Source organism: Coffea arabica, chromosome 6c, assembly GCF_036785885.1.
Source record: "Coffea arabica cultivar ET-39 chromosome 6c, Coffea Arabica ET-39 HiFi, whole genome shotgun sequence".
In the NCBI taxonomy this organism is placed as follows: Eukaryota; Viridiplantae; Streptophyta; class Magnoliopsida; order Gentianales; family Rubiaceae; genus Coffea; species Coffea arabica.
In genome coordinates, this window is record NC_092320.1 from 4,289,788 (window position 1) to 4,307,728 (window position 17,941).

Here is a 17,941-nt window from a genome sequence, read left to right on the forward strand (position 1 = left end):
CCTTAGTACCCTCGTAGCTCACAGTTAGTAAAGAAACTCGAGGGGCATGGCTCGCCAGCCAGTACTTCGTACTATGTCATGTAAGTTAGAACAGTTAGTCCTCGAAGACAGCTTCTTTTGCTCTTTTTGGAGTAGAAATAGTTCAAGATTTTCGTCCTATCTTAAATGAAGTGTTTTTAAATTCCTATATTGCTAGCTAGCTCTTTAGAAATGATGCGCTACCTACTTATGTTTGTAGTCCATGATCATCAAGACGGATAAAGACTACGAATCTTCCGGTCCTTGTGGTATATATGCTGTTAAAGAAATTCATTCCAATCTCACAAGCATTAGACAAATTCAACTAAATCAACTAATAAAAATCCTGGGTTAGTCCACTCATTGTCAATTAATTTTGAGACGAAAGTTCAAGTTTTTTCACACATGTCAAGACTCGAACCCTATATTCTTGTTTCATACATCGCGGTACGTGGGAGGTTAGACTTCATTTCCATGTTTGACAGAATGGGATTTTTTTCTTTTTTGGGGGGAGGGGGAGGGGGAGGGGGAGGGGAAAAAAACACTTAATTTTGATATTTCGGGATAATTTTGATATTTCGGGATTTAGAATCAAAGCTGTAATTTTTGAAATTCTGATCCTACAATGGAATATGTTACCCGACGAAATACTGTTGATGGTATTCAACATTCATGATCATCAATCATCTTGGCATTGGTGGGCAGTGGGCCTGCTAGACTTTTAATTTATATCGACTGTTCCACCATACTCTTTCACTTGCATACACCACAGTGCTTTAGTAGCCTCCTGTCTTCTTTACCTCTCAACCTGCATTTATATCCCAAGCAGGCACTACTATATATAGTTTAATAACTCTCTGTTTTTCATCCTACATACTTCTACTATACTAGTGTCGCTCGTAGTTGTTAGTTACTCCTCTCATCTTCAATTCAATTCACACATTCCTGCAGGTGGCGTTGCTGCTTATCCTGTCCAACCTGATTTCACCAATGGCTGCTTTCCCTTCTCAGCTCCCACTTCTTCTCATGGTACTCAACATTGTTGTAATAAGTCCAACCAATGCTGGTTATTGGCCGCCTTCCCCTGGCTACTACCCAAGTTCCAGGTTTAGGTCCATGAGCTTTTATAAAGGCTACAGAAACCTCTGGGGTGCCAATCATCAGAGTGTTGACAATAGTGGCATTACTATTTGGCTCGATAGCTCTTCAGGTTCTGCAGCAGTACTACACTACTACACTAACACTTGTGGTTTTTTTTTTTTTTTTTTTTTTTTAAATAAAGAATTATTTTACAAAACGTACTACGCTTTGCTGACTTCAATTTCTGCAGGTAGCGGGTTTAAGTCCGTGAAACCCTTTCGATCGGGCTATTTTGGTGCTTCCATCAAGCTCCAACCTGGTTATACTGCAGGAGTCATAACCGCCTTCTATGTACTAAGAGAAAAAAAAAATTTTTTTTTTTTTTGACTTGCTCTGCTGTGATTAATTATGGCTTTACATGGTAACTGTAAATTATCATGATGTGGAATGGGTAATATAATGGCAGCTTTCTAACAACGAAGCTCATCCGGGGTTCCATGATGAGGTGGATATCGAGTTCCTTGGGACTACGTTTGGGAAGCCGTACACGTTGCAAACGAACGTTTACATCCGGGGAAGTGGCGATGGGAGGATAATTGGGAGAGAGATGAAGTTCCATCTGTGGTTCGATCCCACCCGACATTTTCATCACTATGCCATCCTCTGGAATCCTAAGGAGATTATGTAAGTGCCTGTCCTGCTACACTGTCTCTCCTCTCTCAACTTGTTTGATCCTTAAAATCCATCCAGCAAAAAAAAAAAAAAAAAAAAAAAAGATCCATGTTCTGGTGTTCAAGTGCAACTACACGAGGCAAATAAATATTGCAAGCAATTGTATAGGACACTACCATATTATTACCCTTTATTGGTCCAGAGTCCAACCAATAAGATCTTGCCACCTCAGGTGGTCATTAACTTTTAAAGCTGCAGCTTCTTCTTCTTCTTGTTTTCTCTTTCTGTATTTATTTCTGGGTGCCGTCTCAGACTCAGAGGGTGTTTACTTACTTTTAGTGTAATCATGATCATTAAGTACTACTCACTTCATAAAGAAACGGAAACAGAGAAAGTACATGCGGAATTAGGAATCTTGCACTGTAGTTGGTGCAATTGGTATTAACTTCTCATAAACACCTTTCTGCCTGGCGGGTTTAGTTCACACAAAACATAATTAACATTTGCAGTGTTCTCAGCAATTGTCGAATCAAGAAAACTCATCCATTCTAAATTCGCACTGCACTGTATGAATTTTTTAACTGCCCATCTTATGATGCAAAATGTCAGTAAGTCGTGGATTTACAATGGTTAACCCCAAGTGGGGAACTGATTCCTCTCAGTGTCACGTATCATTCGAGTGTACAGAACAGAGTATGCAATAATTAAAATCAGAGTCACTTCGATACAATAATGCGACCGTTAAAGTTGACTAGAAAAGAAATGACCATCACTCGTGATTTGATTCCCACGATGGCCTTCTGTCCCAGTCGTTGCATGGCATTGAACACACAAATGAATAAGTGATGCATCGCCTCATAATTGAATTTGATGGGTTACAGATTCCTCGTGGATGATGTTCCGATCAGGAGATACCCCAGAAAGAGCGCAGCAACATTCCCCCTGAGGCCAATGTGGGTGTATGGATCCATATGGGATGCATCCTCCTGGGCGACCGAGGATGGAAAGTACAAGGCCGATTACCGCTACCAACCATTCATCGGAAAATTCACAAACTTCAAAGCGAGTGGTTGCACCGCCTATGCACCGGCTTGGTGTCGCCCGGTGTCTGCCTCCCCATTTCGTTCCGGCGGGCTGAGCGGCCAGCAGTACAGGGCTATGCAGTGGGTCCAAAGTCACTTCTTGGTTTACGATTATTGCAGGGACTACAAAAGGGACCATTCCCTAACACCGGAATGCTGGCGCTAGTTTTTTATTATATTAAATCGATTGGGAGTGAAATTTACCCAACACTTTTCTACATAAAATTCAGTCCTTAATCTCACGAGTGTGAATGGATGGATCTTTGGTTCCCCTCCCCGGGCAACATTTCTCCTTGGGGTGGCCTGCATTGCAACAACAAAAAATCTCCCAAAAGAAAAGGCAGGCAGAAAGATAATAAGAAATTTGTGTAGTTTTCGTTGATTTTGATATTGCACGTACACGGTACACTTATAACAAATCTACGACCACACATCACCCGAAAAAAAAAAAAGAAAACAAAAACGATAAAGAGAGTGTGACAGCTAGGAATAATGAGGCCACGTACGCCGCGGTGGCTGTCCGTCCAATTGGACGCATTCAATTGTCATTTCCAAGTAAAGCGAAATCGGTTTGTTGCAAAAGAAACAAACCGATGGTCGGTCTCTGGCCACTCATCCATCAGATGGTCTGTATTGTAGCTATCACTCGAATGAAATATTAGTATTATTACGTGCGTGGGAATAATGCTTCGAATTTGTTTCGGACTCTGCATTGGCCTAACAACCTCTCTCTCTCTTTTTTTTTTTTTTTTGCGTGCAACGATAAGACTTAAGCTAGCCTAATCTAGGGGAAGGGATACAGGGAGATAGTCAACTAAGACCGGCCATAATTTGTGATAAATTTGTGGGAGGCAGGGATTGAACCTCTGGCCTCTAGCATCACCAACATGGTGATGACCACCGGATCAAATGACCTAACAACTTTTTAAGAAGCAAGAACGTACGTACGCTTTTTTTTTTTAAGCAGAAGAAAGGAATATTTCAAATTCATTAGTTCTAAATTCTAATCTGGTCGAGACAATCTAATGACACTTGCATAGATAGGTCCAACAGCCAAATCTCACGCACTCGAGATCATGATTCATCATCATGAGAACCAAATTATGCAGTCCAGATCCTCGAATCGAACAGATTTTGAAAGTTCAATCGTTCGTTTATCAGATCCTTTTACCGGCTTATTTGGTCACTTTTTCCGACATCGTGGAGTCGAATTGGCAGAAGAAATGAAGAATGAATGAGCATTCATTCATTTTGGGGGGGGGGGGGGGGGGGGGGGGGGACATTGGCATGATTTCAACAATCAATAATTAAGAAAGCCTCTCTATATGCACCTTCTTCCAGGGCATTGAGAGACGAAACAGATGGTTAGTGGGGCTTTTCTCCAATTAACAAAGCTTTTCCATGTAGGGAATGGAAGATGGAATGTTTTAAAAAGATGTGGTACAGCACAAGCCCTTTATCTCCTTCTCCTCCCAACCCTTTTCTCATTTTAGCATCTCATAATGTGGATTTGACTTGCACGATTAGTTGCGAAAGATGATAAATACAAAAACGAAAAGCAGAGCAGACAGGCATTACCATTGTCGTTATTTGGTTTTTCTTATTGATTTGTTTATGGGTTCATCCTTGTAATATCATCAATCGAGAGTCAGCAGTCAGTTTTACTTCCTTCCAGTGTTGATTTTTTTCATCGAATGACGGCCGTGTCGTCTGAGGTGAAACCGGAAAAGACGAGCTGGAGATCACACAAAGGAAAGTACTGAGCTTATTTGGATCATATAGAATGGTAAAAAACAAGATGCATGAAGGGCTAGCAATCGAATCAGAGCTGAGCTGGCGAAGAACTAAATAATACAGTACATCTATGCACGGTGTCTGATTCTCCTTTTATTTGTTTTTAGATTTTCACTTATTTCATTTTAAATATTTACCTTACATCCAACGCTCGCTGAGACAATACATGCGTGAGTGTGTTTGGATAATTTGGCAGATCAAATAATTTTTTTTACCCATTTTTCCCTCTTCAAACTGAATCCGAAACGACGCCATGAATTCTGTTTTCCGTGGACTCTCATCCCGCTTCCAGCTTCTTTATCATTATTCCGCCAATCTAAATGGACAAACAAATTGGGTTAGTCCAAATCAAATCGCTGCATATTTCTTTATTACTGATCCGAGTTCATGCAATTTGTTATTCGTTATATTATCCTCTCCGTTCCAATATTAGAGTTGTTTTTTTGAAAATCCAACTTTTTATGGACGCATAGCAATCATTATATTTATATGAGGTGGCATTAATAAATTTATATATGTATCTTTTAAATTCAAAATATTCTCCTGACAAATGTGTATTGGGATTTTAAAAAGCCATTTTTTAAAATAGTAAGATTGGAAAGCATGTGTTAAATATGAAATGATGATTCTTATTTTGAAACATCAATAAAGTGAAGACGCGACAATAATAACAATGGAACGGAGCAGGTATTATTTTCATAGCGGGGGAGAGCGGACGAAAGGGGCTGTTTTCCCCTTTCTTTCTTCAAAGTGAACAACAAGTTATACACCCTGGCTCGGATCTTTTTTTTACGTTTTCCTCTTCAAATTAAACAAAAAATTATACAACCCAACTCTCAATCTTTTTCTCCTTTCCCACTTCAAATTGAGCAACAATTTATGCAACCCAAGTCAACGGCTCAAGGATTGGGAACAAAAAAGAATGTACAGTAAAAACTAGTGACTCGATCCTTCACGGGCTCCTTCCCAGACCGAATTTAATAATACTGTATGATTTTTCCCCACTATCATATATTAGTGGATAAGATATGCACCGTGTGTGTCCATATCGTAAAAGAAAATTTCTGTTTCTCATTTTAAAAACATTGGCATAAAAGCCTTGGCTGGATTCTGAAACTGTCAACCACCAAAGTTGAGCTGCTAGAAATAGAACAGCAAAACATTCGAATCTTCAAATCCATGAAGCAAGGAAAATAAATAGTAACATGGTAAAGAGACGGCACGCGAGAAGGAAAAATTTTAATAAATATGCCTGGACAAAAAAGCTTCAACCAGATTTACAAAGACAATCCCTACTGCCTATCTACAAAATAGAACTAAAACTATCTAACAGCTTTTGCAAAGGCAAAAAAAAAACTTGATATATACAGCAAAAAAAGAAAAAAAAAAGTTTAATATTCATAGCCTCCTAGAGCGGGAAATATCCATCATGAATTTGTTGCTTCAGCTGCTATCTGCAAACAGCAATTACATATCGTGAGGAATATGAACAAAAAAGGACCAAATTGCAGCAAGATGAAGAGTTAGAAAACTAATACTGTCTGCAAATATAGCTTCAGTCAATTCGTAGAGCACTTGTTTCACACAGAATCTCTTTAGAAGCTCAACAATTAAAATGGGAGGATTACTGGATAAGTCTAATACATGTAGAAGAAGTTCTGCTACAACATGCAAGAATATTAAAAGGGAATACAGCAGCCATCACCGTGCAAAACTTTGAACTATGTCGATTTGAAATGTATAGCAGGCATGTTTGCTTTCCTGTACTTCTCTTCCTAATTCATAATCTACACAAAATTCCAGAATCAAAATGAAATTTCAAATTTTGGTCAATTAAGACCCTCAGAAAACAATACGAAAGCAGATTTTCCCAACAAACATTTATTATCCTCAAATGTGTGCAGGACAGCAAGCCTCAACACACAAGGCATTAAAACCGATTGAAATCAGAAAAATATACAGCAAACCATTCAGAAAAAATGTACCTCTGTTCATGACATCTTAGACGAAAAAAGCTGCAATGTGTCCTCACTCAAGCAACTGAGCAACTCCGAGTTTAGGATCTGCGAGTATTTCACATCACGAACACATTTCCGAGACTTTAGACGCTGAACATCCACTAAACAAGGCAACTGTTGCAAGACCAAGTCACCTGTTACTTCATCCCCAGCAGCATACAACGATTTCAGATTCACTCTGTCAACTACAGCAGATTTTGGTAGCCGAATGTCATTTACACTAGCAGAAGTAGACCTTAATTTATGATATCTTTGAGCGCTACCAACTCTCTTGTAAAGGACATGAGAACCCTGTACTCCTTGCCCCAAGAGAGAGGCGGATGGAGTGGACAACGAAGGCGAAAGGTTTACTCCTGCTGTCTCAACTCTAGGACGAAAAGAAGCAACAATATCCCCACATTTAGGACCATAAGCAAGAGATATACAAACACCTTCATTCATTGATTCTGGAATCAAAAAAGACCTGCAATGTGAAGAAGAACGTTTATGGAATTTTCTGTTCTCAAAAGATACAAATATATGAGACTAATTCAACGCATATTTCTAAAAAATTGGCAGCGTATACTTATCTAATCATAAGAGAACTGTTACCAAAAAGAGACACAAATACAGACAAGCATTGTAGCAAAATCATCCATTCCAATAAAGTATCTAAAAGCAACAAAACTTTTCATGCACAACACATCCTCGCCTACGTGTGCTAGACGTAATACAAACAAAAATCATTAAACCTTTGCAAGTTTCACCAGATATATCAAGTGCAGTAGCAATTGCAAATGCCCTCGCAAGTAAGGTGCCTACCCATATCCAAAGAGCTAACATCCACTGGAACTTCTTGCTGACCCAGTGAATGGATTAACATGGTAACAATACCTTGCTATTTCAAATCATCTCTCAACCATGTGCAGAAAACCAAATTCCTATGATGCTCTAAGGAAGTAACTTAAATAGGTCAAGGGTTAAAACAATGAACTCCCTCGGAAGGAAGCTTCCAGTTGGCAGTTAAACTTGTTACAAAGGCAGAGATCCGGTCGGAAGTGCAACTTTCAAATTGCAGCAAGTCCCACTTTTCGGCTTCATAACTACAGCAATCTAATGGTTCAAAATATAATTATCCATACCCTAATGCATACCTTCGAGGCAACTTATATAAACAACTCTTTTCTTAGTCAGCCCACCAAATCCCAGTATACCCATAAGAGTATCATTAGGCCCAAGGAATAGAAAACAAAATTTTCTTTTATAGAAAATAAACAAGAGCCAAAGAAAATGTTTTCCAAGGGGAGAGAAACTCCATAACAGAAATATAATCCCTAACGCAGTCATCATGTAGGATAAACAAGTAAAAACAAGAGCAAAATCGCTTTTCTGCAGTCATTTCAAATCCACAAATCTTTAGAACCTTAAAAATGCCAATTAAGTATGAACAACATAAATTACTTAGAAAAAATATGAGGAGACGTACTTTTCTTCACTGCAACCAAAGTTCCAATGACACAAACCAACGGAGGAGGCAGTTAGAACTGATCTAATACCAGAATTGACAGCGAAGTCAGCTGAAAGAGAGAGCACAGTATGAATTGGGTTGCTTGTCAAGCCAATCATTGATTCCACAGGTCTCAAAGTTTGACGCAGATCAAATTCCAATACCATGCCATTCTGTAACCATTAAGAATTGGAAGTATATAAAAATTGGGCTTTAGGTAAGCTTGCTTAATTGAAAGGAAAGTGAACTCTTAGGACCTGTAACCCAGCATATACATAATTCGAATTATTGAGATCCCATGTACACGACCAAGCAGCAGTCTGGAAACCCAAGATTTATCAGGCCATTCATCTATCCCAGAATTATATAATCAAACAAATAGCAAAGTGATCTGAACAACATCATATATTTTCAAAGTATACAAAAAGAAAACAGAAACAGCTGCTGAGATACACATGAACATCTAGTCTAACTGATTTGTCATGAAGCCATAAGTTTAATCCACCTTTCTAAGACATATATCACATCTCAGATGAAATTTTCCAAAGGAATTTCAATTTTTCATGATATTAGGTGAACTCTGAAACTTTATTCTCACATTAGTTTTTTTTCAATAAATGTTTTTGGTCATGCATATCCTCTTCTCTGGAGAAACCAAGTGATGAAGCAAACACTGTTTCAAATTGTTGGAACGAGCATACATGCAGAAGTTGCAAGATATAGATAGCATCAAAGGCTACATATAGCACCTATGTTCTCTGCTGAAATTGGAAGGATAGGTTAAAAAAGTTAACAAGGAGATCTGAGACTAAAGATCTTACCGGTAAGTCATATGTGACAATGGTATTGTTGCTTTCCGTGCTGTGACAAATATTTTTGGGGGCCCAGCCCGGGGGGGTGGGGGAAGGAAAAAAGAAAGCATAAGATACTTCAGTTACAGAATGCACTATAAAAGCTGCAGATGCAGTCTTTCTTGAGGAGACCCACCCTTCTTGCCAAAGGGTTATATCTATAGATATTCATGATGCACAAGGAAAAAACATATGCACATACAGAGATTGAAAAAAAAGCTCCACCTAAGAACGTATAATTTCTTTCCCAAGGAAGCCAATAGTGCAAGTTTAGCATGAGGGGAAACACGTAAATCCTTGATAACTCTGGTGCTTAGAGGAAGCTGAATGTTTTCTCTTTCATGTGGAGCCAATAAGCTTATCTTCAAAACCATTGCACACAAAAAGGCAAAGAAAGGTCAGAAGGATATCAAACGTTGAGCTAAATTATCAATACTAGTGATTTCCATCCAAAGTCTGGAGAATTTTACTTTGGTAAGCTCATATGGTCCTGCCAAGCCAGAAAGCCTTCGAGCAACCATCGTAGTTTGACTATGAACATCCACATCAAAGAATCGAGCACCCTCAATGTGTAAGTCCGTCTGTGAAGATCACAAACACTATGCAAGTCTATAAACAGGCATAAATGCTCATTTCAAGATAAAATGGAACTTGGAAAAATGCCAAGCAAACAAAAAAAAAAAAAAGCGACCTTCAGAAGTGCAAAGTGTTACACTATATCACAGAATTTCAGAGTCAAGAGTTAAAATTGCTAAACACCTAATGAACAGCAAAGAAGACAAAAAGCACGATTCAAGACAACTTTTGTGTTTGGATACCCATGTGGAAACTTGGAAGCATCAGTTTCCAAGTTTGCAGCAACCCTTTAACTTTTTAACATAATATATAAGGTCATAAGCCACTGCAATGGCTTACATATGGCACCTACATCACTCCTACTTTATTGCTAAGTTCGGCCTTACATATGGACAATGGTAGCACACTTCTATGTCCAATAATCCAAAGGTGACTACAACGGTACATGTTCAATATAGTGTTTCAATCTCTTGTTTGTCTGATGGTGCAGTACTGCCTGGACACTGAGAGTATAGCTGAATTTTCAGTCATGTGAAGCAATTGATTCATCCATTTAAACTCATCTCCAGAAGATGCTTCTCTCAGAATCTATATGACTAAGATAGCACCACAGTTTATAAGAAAGATGAATCTAAATAATACGTCATAACCAACTTTATCAGGTCAGAAGCATTTCCTATTCATTTGATATACTTATAATGATCTATCTGAGACCCTTTAAACAGTTTTAACCATTACTTAAATACTTTTTTTTTTTTAAATTATGCTGCCAAGCAGAAGGCCAACTCCCATTTTCAGATATTAGAATGACAAAAATCATAGCAGTTAAAGATAACGGGATAAAGCCATGACAAAAGTTAACAAAAATTGCTTTCCTCTCTTCAGTTGGCATATCAGAATCTCAGAATGAAGCAAAGTGGGCTCTATAGAAAAAGACACACCAAGCACGCACATAAAACATATTAGCAGCTAGAACACAAAACAGATATCCTGCTTAGGGTGTAGGATTGTAGGAGATGAGAGAAAAGGTCAAACCTGCAACAGAAAACCATTTGGACATTCTTGGTGGCCAAACTCTGTATTGAAACAAATGCCTACAAGTCATATATGGATACTAGAATCTTCACTGCAAGTCAACAATCAAGCTACACAAAGAAAAGCAAAAAGTCCAATCACCAATCAGAGATTGTCCCTCAACTGTTTACCAGAAAGGGGTTGTCCTTTGCAATCCTGACTGGTATAGGGCAATCCTGATTGCACTATTGACATGTTTTCCAACAATCCCTCCAAATAAGTAGCTTTCTGAAAAACAGTCAATGGTTCAGATGAGAATAATATCAAAGGCCAGAATAAAGAAACTAAGAACATTGTCAATCCCAATTAAAACTGTAATAAAAATGCTTCTACTACTATAAACATTTTGGGAGGGGCCTAAATGCCTCAAATATAAGATCTTAGTATGTCTTCGCCACAAAAAGAAAAAAGAAAAAAAGTTCTCAGACTTTAATCAACAAAATTACAAACAGTGCTTTAAACAGAAGGAAAAGATTGAAACCAAAAAAAAAAAAAAATTCCTCCAACGGACCCTGGTATAATGTTATTAAAAGACAGCACGATTATGCATCAGTTAATGCAATGACCATAGCCTCAAAGTATAGAAAAAGAAATGAAAGTGTAAAGTGTTTAAAACAAACAGATTCACATTATGATAAAAACTATCATAACTCATCCAGGAAAAAGATAACCAACTTTAAAGAAAATAAAATTACATCAAAGCGGGTCACTGAATTGGGGGAAGATAACAGCCATACTAAAACTTATGATGACAACATGTAGTAAAGAATGAAGACTATCAAGAAAAAGACATATTGTGGCTTCAAAACCCCATCTTATCCCACTCTGGAAGTACAAAAAAATGAAATAATATGCGAACTATTGAGAAGTAAATGTAAAAGAATGACATGCCTCTCTAAGGTTCTGTATCTGCATGCTCAAATCAGCTTCTCTCTTCTGCCACCCCTTTTCTTTCTTAGACCAGATCAGATTCTGCACAAATATTCAAGTTCAAGGAACTATCTATTTGAAGAAAATATGAAATAGACTGTCTAAAGTGACAACTCTAATTTCAGAAGAAAGATAAAGTTTACCAAGTATTTGACACACTAATTCGGGATCATACAAGTGGAAGCTTTTCAAATGGAAAGTACAGAGTTAGGCGCTGCATTACAGAATATGATGCAAGCAGTCCAGAAATATTATTTAATTCAACCCTTTGTATGAGTTCAAGAATATAGTGTTCCACATCCAAAGAACAAAAAACTCAACCCTCTTATATTTCCCTTACCTTCTTCTCCAAGGAAGTGCATTTAGATTCAAGAGATTGAACTTTCTGCAAAAATAAAAACCTCTGTCAACTAAAAAATCTCAAAAATTTGCATCATATAATAGCATCTTTAAAATTAACATGACCTTTTGCAACTCTCCATCAACAACAACGATTCGCGAGGCATAAAGCACTCTGATATCTTCTAGTGTGCACTTCATGTTGCATTGAGGGCACTACACATGATGCACAATAAAAGCCACAGTTATGAAAGTAATACTCTAAACAGTGCTAGTAAACCTAGCAAAAAAGGGTCATGTTCAGTGAGGAGAGCACCTTCCCTGGACTTCCACATTGCTTCAGCCATCTTTTGATGCAAGACATCCCATATATATGACCACATGGAATACAGCTAAAAGGAACAAACAAAGCATTGAAACTACTGCCATTAGTTCACTTGTTTTAAATGCATAGCAGATAATGTAACAATATAATAGTTTGCAAGAACAAGTTTCTCTGCAATGATATGGTTGCTTGAGTAATTTTTTGTACATTTTCTCCTGTTGGTGATGAAAACGGGCTCACACTGCTTCAAACTTTTGGATTATAAAACAACTTTACAAACAGTAGGGTGATGGATATAAAAAGCTAAGGACCACCGATTTAGTAAAATTGCAACAGTCCTAATAAATACTAGTATATGCTATTTACAGAACCCGTACTCCTTGCATTAGACGAAACAAAAATTTCAGTAATATAACCCAAAGTGGGAGTCTATTAATCAACCTCCATTTGACTTGCCCTAGGAAGATTTCCATGTTCTTGTAATGGACAACCAACAAAACAAAGGAATATAAAATTAAAGAGAAAGTAACCCATCCAATGCCTCCTTGATGAGCACCAACAAATATGAAATTTAACAAGGAAAATATGAATTAACCAGTAGACGCCAAAAGGATAGATAATTGCACGGACCAGACTTGATGATCATCGCCACTGGTCCAGGCCTCCAGGCAGATTGGGCAAAATAACCCGTCAAGCTCATCCCTATGCCAGTCTCCTTCACCAGGATTTTCCCATTTAGCATCCTTCAGCGGTGTCGCTTCACCCCTTTTAGACTTTTTAGGACTAGGCTGGTCCCTTGCTTCAGGTGCATCCCTAAAACCCTGATACTCACGGTAACTTAAACCATCCTGAGACGAAGCCGTCGTAGTAGCACCACTGCCCTCCAAAACCCTACCTGCCGCTGGTCCCGGAAACATAACATTCTGCGTCCCAGCAGCTGCAGTGTCGTCGTCCTCGTCCTCTTGTTCTTCGTCGTAGTAATCGATTTCCATAGGGTATGGGTCCTGAATCAATGGAATGTACATTGCATAATCCGGGTCTGCATCATCCGGCATAGAGATTCCTAAAAATAGATGAAAAAAATGAGAGAGAGGGTTAAAGACAGCTAAACAAGGTTTAAATTTGACGGGCAATTCAGTACCCGGATTTTGTTTGCAGTTGTGAAGTTCAGGAGTTGGAGGGAAAAAATTGCCTCTTTTTTCGTGTTCTATGGAGCGAACGCAGAAAAACCCAACCTGTATTTGTTTCACTATTAAAAAATTAATGGTTAGCATTATTAAACCCCGTCTTGCCTTTCCCTTCTCCTTTCATTTCTTCTTTCTGACAAGAATCTAGAATAGTTACCGAAGTCGGTTTCAATCATCCTCGACCTCATCAAGTTACAAATTACCCTCCTCGTGCACAACTTAGATTCAAATTACCTTTTTATACTCCCTCCGCCCCGTCATCTTACATGTCTCGTCAAACCTACCCACAATTTAATTAAAAAAAGTATGAACCAAAACTTCTTAGCTAAAATATTTTTCTTTCCACGACTACTCCTCAATTGATTTTCTTTTAATTGGATATAGAGTTTAAAAGATATAACTATCAAAGTTGATTAATCCATAAGGACTAAAATTTTATTGAGTACACAAAATCCAACAGTAGATAGGCTCGTCAATGAGTCGGCTTCAAATCAAAATTGAATATTTTGAATTCAAACCTGTTCAATTATACTTATTTCATAATCGACCCATGTACCCAACGAGTCTAATACTTGATTTCCCGAACAGGGCTGCAAACGAATCGAGCCGTTCGAGTCGAACTCGAGCTCAAAATATTAAGCCGGCTCGCGAGCTCGAGGATATATATTAAATTGTTAAGTAGTACATCAAATACATTTGAATGTATATCACATTTAATAATTTAATTCAGTACTTAAATTTAATGGATTCAGATATTAACATGTTCAGATGAGTTTGATAATAAAAAATTGAACATTTAAATTAATTAAATAAAAATTAAATTTTTTAGATAAAATTTACTCTCAAAATTAAGTGATAAGTTATTCACTTATAATTGAATGTGATATACACTCAAATATATTAGATTTAATACATAACAATTCAATAATTTAATGAATTCAAATTTCAGGTTTTGATTTTTAGGTTTCAGTTTTATCAAACGCAGACTATGTGATAAATGAATAGTTTATCACTTATTTTTAGAAACGAGTTTTGCCTAAAATAATCAGTATCACTTAATAAATTCAGATGTTCCATTTTTTGTTCATCAAACGCTTATTAACATGTTAAAATCTGAATCTATTAAATTTAAGTTAAACTGAGTTATCAAACAGGGTCCAGTTAATTTAATCTCTAAACTTTTGTGTCTTAGTAGATTTAGGTGTTTTAGCCAATGCATAATCGAGTCATAGTTCAGCAATTAGTGTATTTGGATAGTAAATTATTTGAAATAATTTTTTCAAATTGTAAGATTTTTCTTTTGTATAATGTATTTGAGATAAAAAAATAATAATAAATATATATTAATATTACAAATAAATAAATTTTGACAAATAGTCTACTGTCCATTTTTAAGGTAGGGTAATACCCTTCCCTTGAAAAACGAAACAGAAGGAGAGCGGAAAGCTTTTTCCTGGTTAGAAATATAAAGCCGGGTTTTCTTGGGCGGCGGAGGCTCATCGGCAAAGGAAAAGAACCGAAGAAAGTTGAAAAGAAATGTCACGGAGCATCTCGTACATTACCTCCTCTCAGCTCCTCTCCCTGAAACGTCGACCCAATATTGCCATCGTAGACGTTAGGTAACTCTTACCAACCATCAATCAATTTACTTACTGCTCTCTCTATCCCTCTATTACTTGTAGTTTCGATTCATTAATTGGTAGTAAGAACAATATCTTCACGAATTGCTTTTAAATCTTCAAACACATCTAAAGAGATGACGAAAGGAGTTACGATGGGCACATAGCTGGATCGCTCCACTTCGCCAGCGATACTTTTCTTGACAAAATCCCGAGTCTTATTGATGCCGCTAAAGGGAAGGACACCTTGGTTTTCCATTGCGCTCTCAGCCAGGTATTGCAGTTGCTAAAGCTCACGCTTTTGGTTTACTATTTCACTGTAGAACTTCAATATATATAAAAGTAGGTTTGCACTGCAATTTGTAAGAACCCACGATCTAATATCTTTTTTCTGCATTCTAGCGCTTTTTTTTTGGCCCCCTTTTGCGTTGGCACTGTCTGTGAGTATTTTAATTTGATCCATTATCAGTGAAATAAGCATGACGATTGACGGGTTTTGTTGGGTATGTCAATTAGAGTGGTTTGTCTTGGCAGCTGAGTAAACAGCAAAACCGAGGACTCTGTCGGGTGGAATCTTGTAGAGAGCGTTAGTTTTGCAATAACACTTCCTACTAATATTTTGCTACACTGATTGCACTATGTTCTCTTGGCTAAAGTGGGAATGCATGAAGGACAGTATGCAGGACAATTCACTTTCATCCTGTAGAATGATAGTAAAATTGAGACCTATACTTGGTCTGCCTTCTACATTTTTGGGTTCAGGAGTATCAAAGTCTTTAAGTTCTACAAGCAAGTATGCTGCTTGGTGCTGTTCTTTGGGACTCAGGTTTTGTTTGTTGTTGCATCATAAATTTCTCGATCGATCATATAATTCTTAATTGCTTCAGAAGATCTCTAAATTCAATTGGAAGAAGTCATTTATTCATGGCTTTTGTACTTTAACATCATATTGTGACAGAGGTTTCAAGGGATGGTAAGTATGCAAGTGTTGTTATGTTGGCGTATGCAAGTGTTGTTATTCATTCGTTTGGATTGAGGAATTTGATGAAGAATTTGAAGTCCATCCAAATCGCCCTAGTTGTTTGGATTGTTTAATAAGCATCTGGGTTTGTAATACACCAATTATTAAAATATATTTTAAATACTAGAATAATTTGTAATTTTCAAATCCAAATACTTCCTAAATATCATAAACAACTAGAGGGATTTGAGAGGATTTCAAATCCTTAATCAAATCCCTCAATCGAAATACAAAACACCCAGCAAAAGTGAACTGCATTTGTTGAGCCTAGGGTTTTTGGGGTTGGGGGGGGGGTGGGAGTGGGAGGGGGGGGACAACAACAACAACCATCCTTTGAGCCATACAGTGAGACAACCTGGACAAGCAGTTGTCTGACTACGAGTTATAAATCTGGATAGACCACAAGTCACAATGGAACTGTTTTCCTTTTACTACCCAATTAATGATTTCTGCACTTTTCTTGTCGATCTCTTCATCAAATTAATATTTGTTTGAAAAAGCTCATCTCTCACTTTCTTGCGCTCTCTTTCGCTCTTCATGTTAGTTGTACTACATTAGCACCAATCTGTATCGAATTTGAATTTCTCTTGGTGTTTGTGGTTGACTTGGAGCATGGCATAAGGAAGAAAAGGAGGATAAGTGGTTGTTGTTTGGCAGGGGGGAGGTCTTTTTTTCTTTTTTTTGGGGGGGAGGGGGAGGGGTGTGTTGGGAGGGAATGATTAGTTATAATGCCACGGGTTTTTTGGTGTCGATATGTTTAATATTCTCCCATTGCAAGCCTTTTGTGACCAAGCACTCTTCTTTCGGTTGTTTATTTGTGAAGTTTTGAATTTAGATCTCAATGTAGCATTTTGAAAGTCCATAGGCATATTCCTGCTTTTCCAGAATCGCAATGGTTGACAATGGTAATTTTGCTTAAACTGTATTAGCAGTGAAGTGTGTTTTGATCTGTGGTACGGTTCCAAGTTGCATCTCGCATGTGCCAAGGTCTGTGGCCTTGCGCTGATTCGAAATTAGACACACTTCTGAGCTTCAGGGTATTGGCGCGTCTTCAGTGTCAAAATCCTGTATTCACTTTTCACTCCATGAATTTGATAGTAACAGGTTAGTCTTATTGTGGATCTTGGACAGAGAATTGACTGGCAACTGACTCTTCTGTAGGTTCGTGGACCAAGATGCGCCAGAAGGTTTGCTGATTATCTGGCTGAAATGAAAGAGGATGCCGGAATAAAAAATATTATGATTCTTGAACGTGGATACAACGGATGGGAAGCCTCGGGTAGACCTGTTTGCCGCTGCACTGAGATCCCGTGCAAGGGAGACAGCAGAGTACCTTCAGTTTAGGTGTGGCTTTGCCTGAGGGGGACCTAATTGCCCTTGAAAGATATATACAAGCTGGAACTCAAATCCGAACAATCATGTACGTGCTCCACGTAATATAGAATTTGGAAAGAAGCTTCAAATTTTTTGACCAGGAATGTATTTGTTATGAATGCTTTTTTTTTTTTTTTGTTTTAAAGGGAGAATCTACCAACATTAAGCACGGTATCGTGGCCTAAACTGTCTAAGCTCTGAGTTTGTGGCTGTCTCAGAAATATAGATTTTTTTTTAAAAATCAAATCTCAGAAATATAAATACTCCCTTCGTCCCGTTTTGTTAGTTTTGCTCTTTTTTTTTCACACAGATTAAGAAAGTGTAATTAATTTGGTTGGAAACATAAATTTAGATTAATAATTTTCTAAAATACCCTTATGCTAATCACGAAGAGTGTCAATTAATATCAGTTACAGCTAATGGGTTAGTATTGGAAAAACTTAATGTATTCAATGTAGTGAGTTAGTATTTAATAACAATGTATTAATAACAAGA

General features: G+C 37.6%; 3 protein-coding genes across 7 annotated transcripts; 2 read left to right on the top strand and 1 right to left on the bottom strand.

Moving 5' to 3' along the window:
- Positions 1-794: 794 nt before the first annotated feature.
- LOC140008298 (probable xyloglucan endotransglucosylase/hydrolase protein 32) lies at positions 795-3,094 on the top strand. The gene is made up of 4 exons (XM_072052201.1): positions 795-1,228; positions 1,349-1,449; positions 1,565-1,782; positions 2,652-3,094. The coding sequence occupies exons 1-4, from the start codon at positions 1,009-1,011 to the stop codon at positions 3,016-3,018; spliced, it is 906 nt and encodes a 301-aa protein (XP_071908302.1). The 5' UTR covers positions 795-1,008; the 3' UTR covers positions 3,019-3,094.
- Positions 3,095-5,868: 2,774 nt separating this feature from the next.
- Positions 5,869-13,656, bottom strand: LOC113697006 (uncharacterized). Of its 5 annotated transcripts, XR_003449751.2 has the most exons (16): positions 13,387-13,655; positions 12,876-13,308; positions 12,237-12,312; positions 12,047-12,136; positions 11,922-11,966; positions 11,543-11,623; positions 10,783-10,879; positions 10,613-10,671; positions 9,472-9,582; positions 9,227-9,363; positions 8,972-9,011; positions 8,408-8,470; positions 8,130-8,323; positions 6,632-7,127; positions 6,352-6,433; positions 5,869-6,100 (listed from the first exon to the last, which is right to left on the bottom strand). XR_003449751.2 is itself a non-coding variant. In XM_027216413.2 (15 exons), exons 1-14 carry the CDS (start codon positions 13,517-13,519, stop codon positions 6,638-6,640), a joined length of 1,998 nt encoding a protein of 665 aa, XP_027072214.1. In that variant the 5' UTR covers positions 13,520-13,656; the 3' UTR covers positions 5,869-6,100; positions 6,632-6,637. The 5 variants fall into 5 exon arrangements, 4 of the variants coding, with proteins under 4 accessions (XP_027072214.1, XP_027072215.1, XP_027072212.1 ...); XM_027216413.2 differs by lacking the exon at positions 6,352-6,433 and having other exon boundaries at positions 13,438-13,656; XM_027216414.2 differs by lacking the exon at positions 6,352-6,433 and having other exon boundaries at positions 10,613-10,653; positions 13,438-13,655.
- Positions 13,657-14,842: 1,186 nt separating this feature from the next.
- LOC113695007 (dual specificity phosphatase Cdc25-like) lies at positions 14,843-17,620 on the top strand. The gene is made up of 3 exons (XM_027213954.2): positions 14,843-15,051; positions 15,187-15,325; positions 17,234-17,620. The coding sequence occupies exons 1-3, from the start codon at positions 14,969-14,971 to the stop codon at positions 17,414-17,416; spliced, it is 405 nt and encodes a 134-aa protein (XP_027069755.1). The 5' UTR covers positions 14,843-14,968; the 3' UTR covers positions 17,417-17,620.
- Positions 17,621-17,941: the final 321 nt, after the last annotated feature.

Excerpts from the sequence above, each read along its gene's own strand:
- LOC113697006 (XM_027216411.2), bottom strand. The coding sequence starts at position 13,519 with ATGCTAACCATTAATTTTTTAATAGTGAAACAAATACAGGTTGGGTTT. Across the intron at positions 13,309-13,386 it reads CAACTGCAAACAAAATCCGG|GAATCTCTATGCCGGATGAT; the intron begins GTACTGAATTGC and ends ATCTATTTTTAG. Across the intron at positions 9,583-10,612 it reads CAAATGGTTTTCTGTTGCAG|ACGGACTTACACATTGAGGG; the intron begins GTTTGACCTTTT and ends TGATCTTCACAG.
- LOC113695007 (XM_027213954.2), top strand. The coding sequence starts at position 14,969 with ATGTCACGGAGCATCTCGTACATTACCTCCTCTCAGCTCCTCTCCCTG. Across the intron at positions 15,052-15,186 it reads ATTGCCATCGTAGACGTTAG|AGATGACGAAAGGAGTTACG; the intron begins GTAACTCTTACC and ends ACACATCTAAAG. Across the intron at positions 15,326-17,233 it reads TCCATTGCGCTCTCAGCCAG|GTTCGTGGACCAAGATGCGC; the intron begins GTATTGCAGTTG and ends ACTCTTCTGTAG.
- LOC140008298 (XM_072052201.1), top strand. The coding sequence starts at position 1,009 with ATGGCTGCTTTCCCTTCTCAGCTCCCACTTCTTCTCATGGTACTCAAC. Across the intron at positions 1,450-1,564 it reads GAGTCATAACCGCCTTCTAT|CTTTCTAACAACGAAGCTCA; the intron begins GTACTAAGAGAA and ends ATATAATGGCAG. Across the intron at positions 1,783-2,651 it reads TGGAATCCTAAGGAGATTAT|ATTCCTCGTGGATGATGTTC; the intron begins GTAAGTGCCTGT and ends GATGGGTTACAG.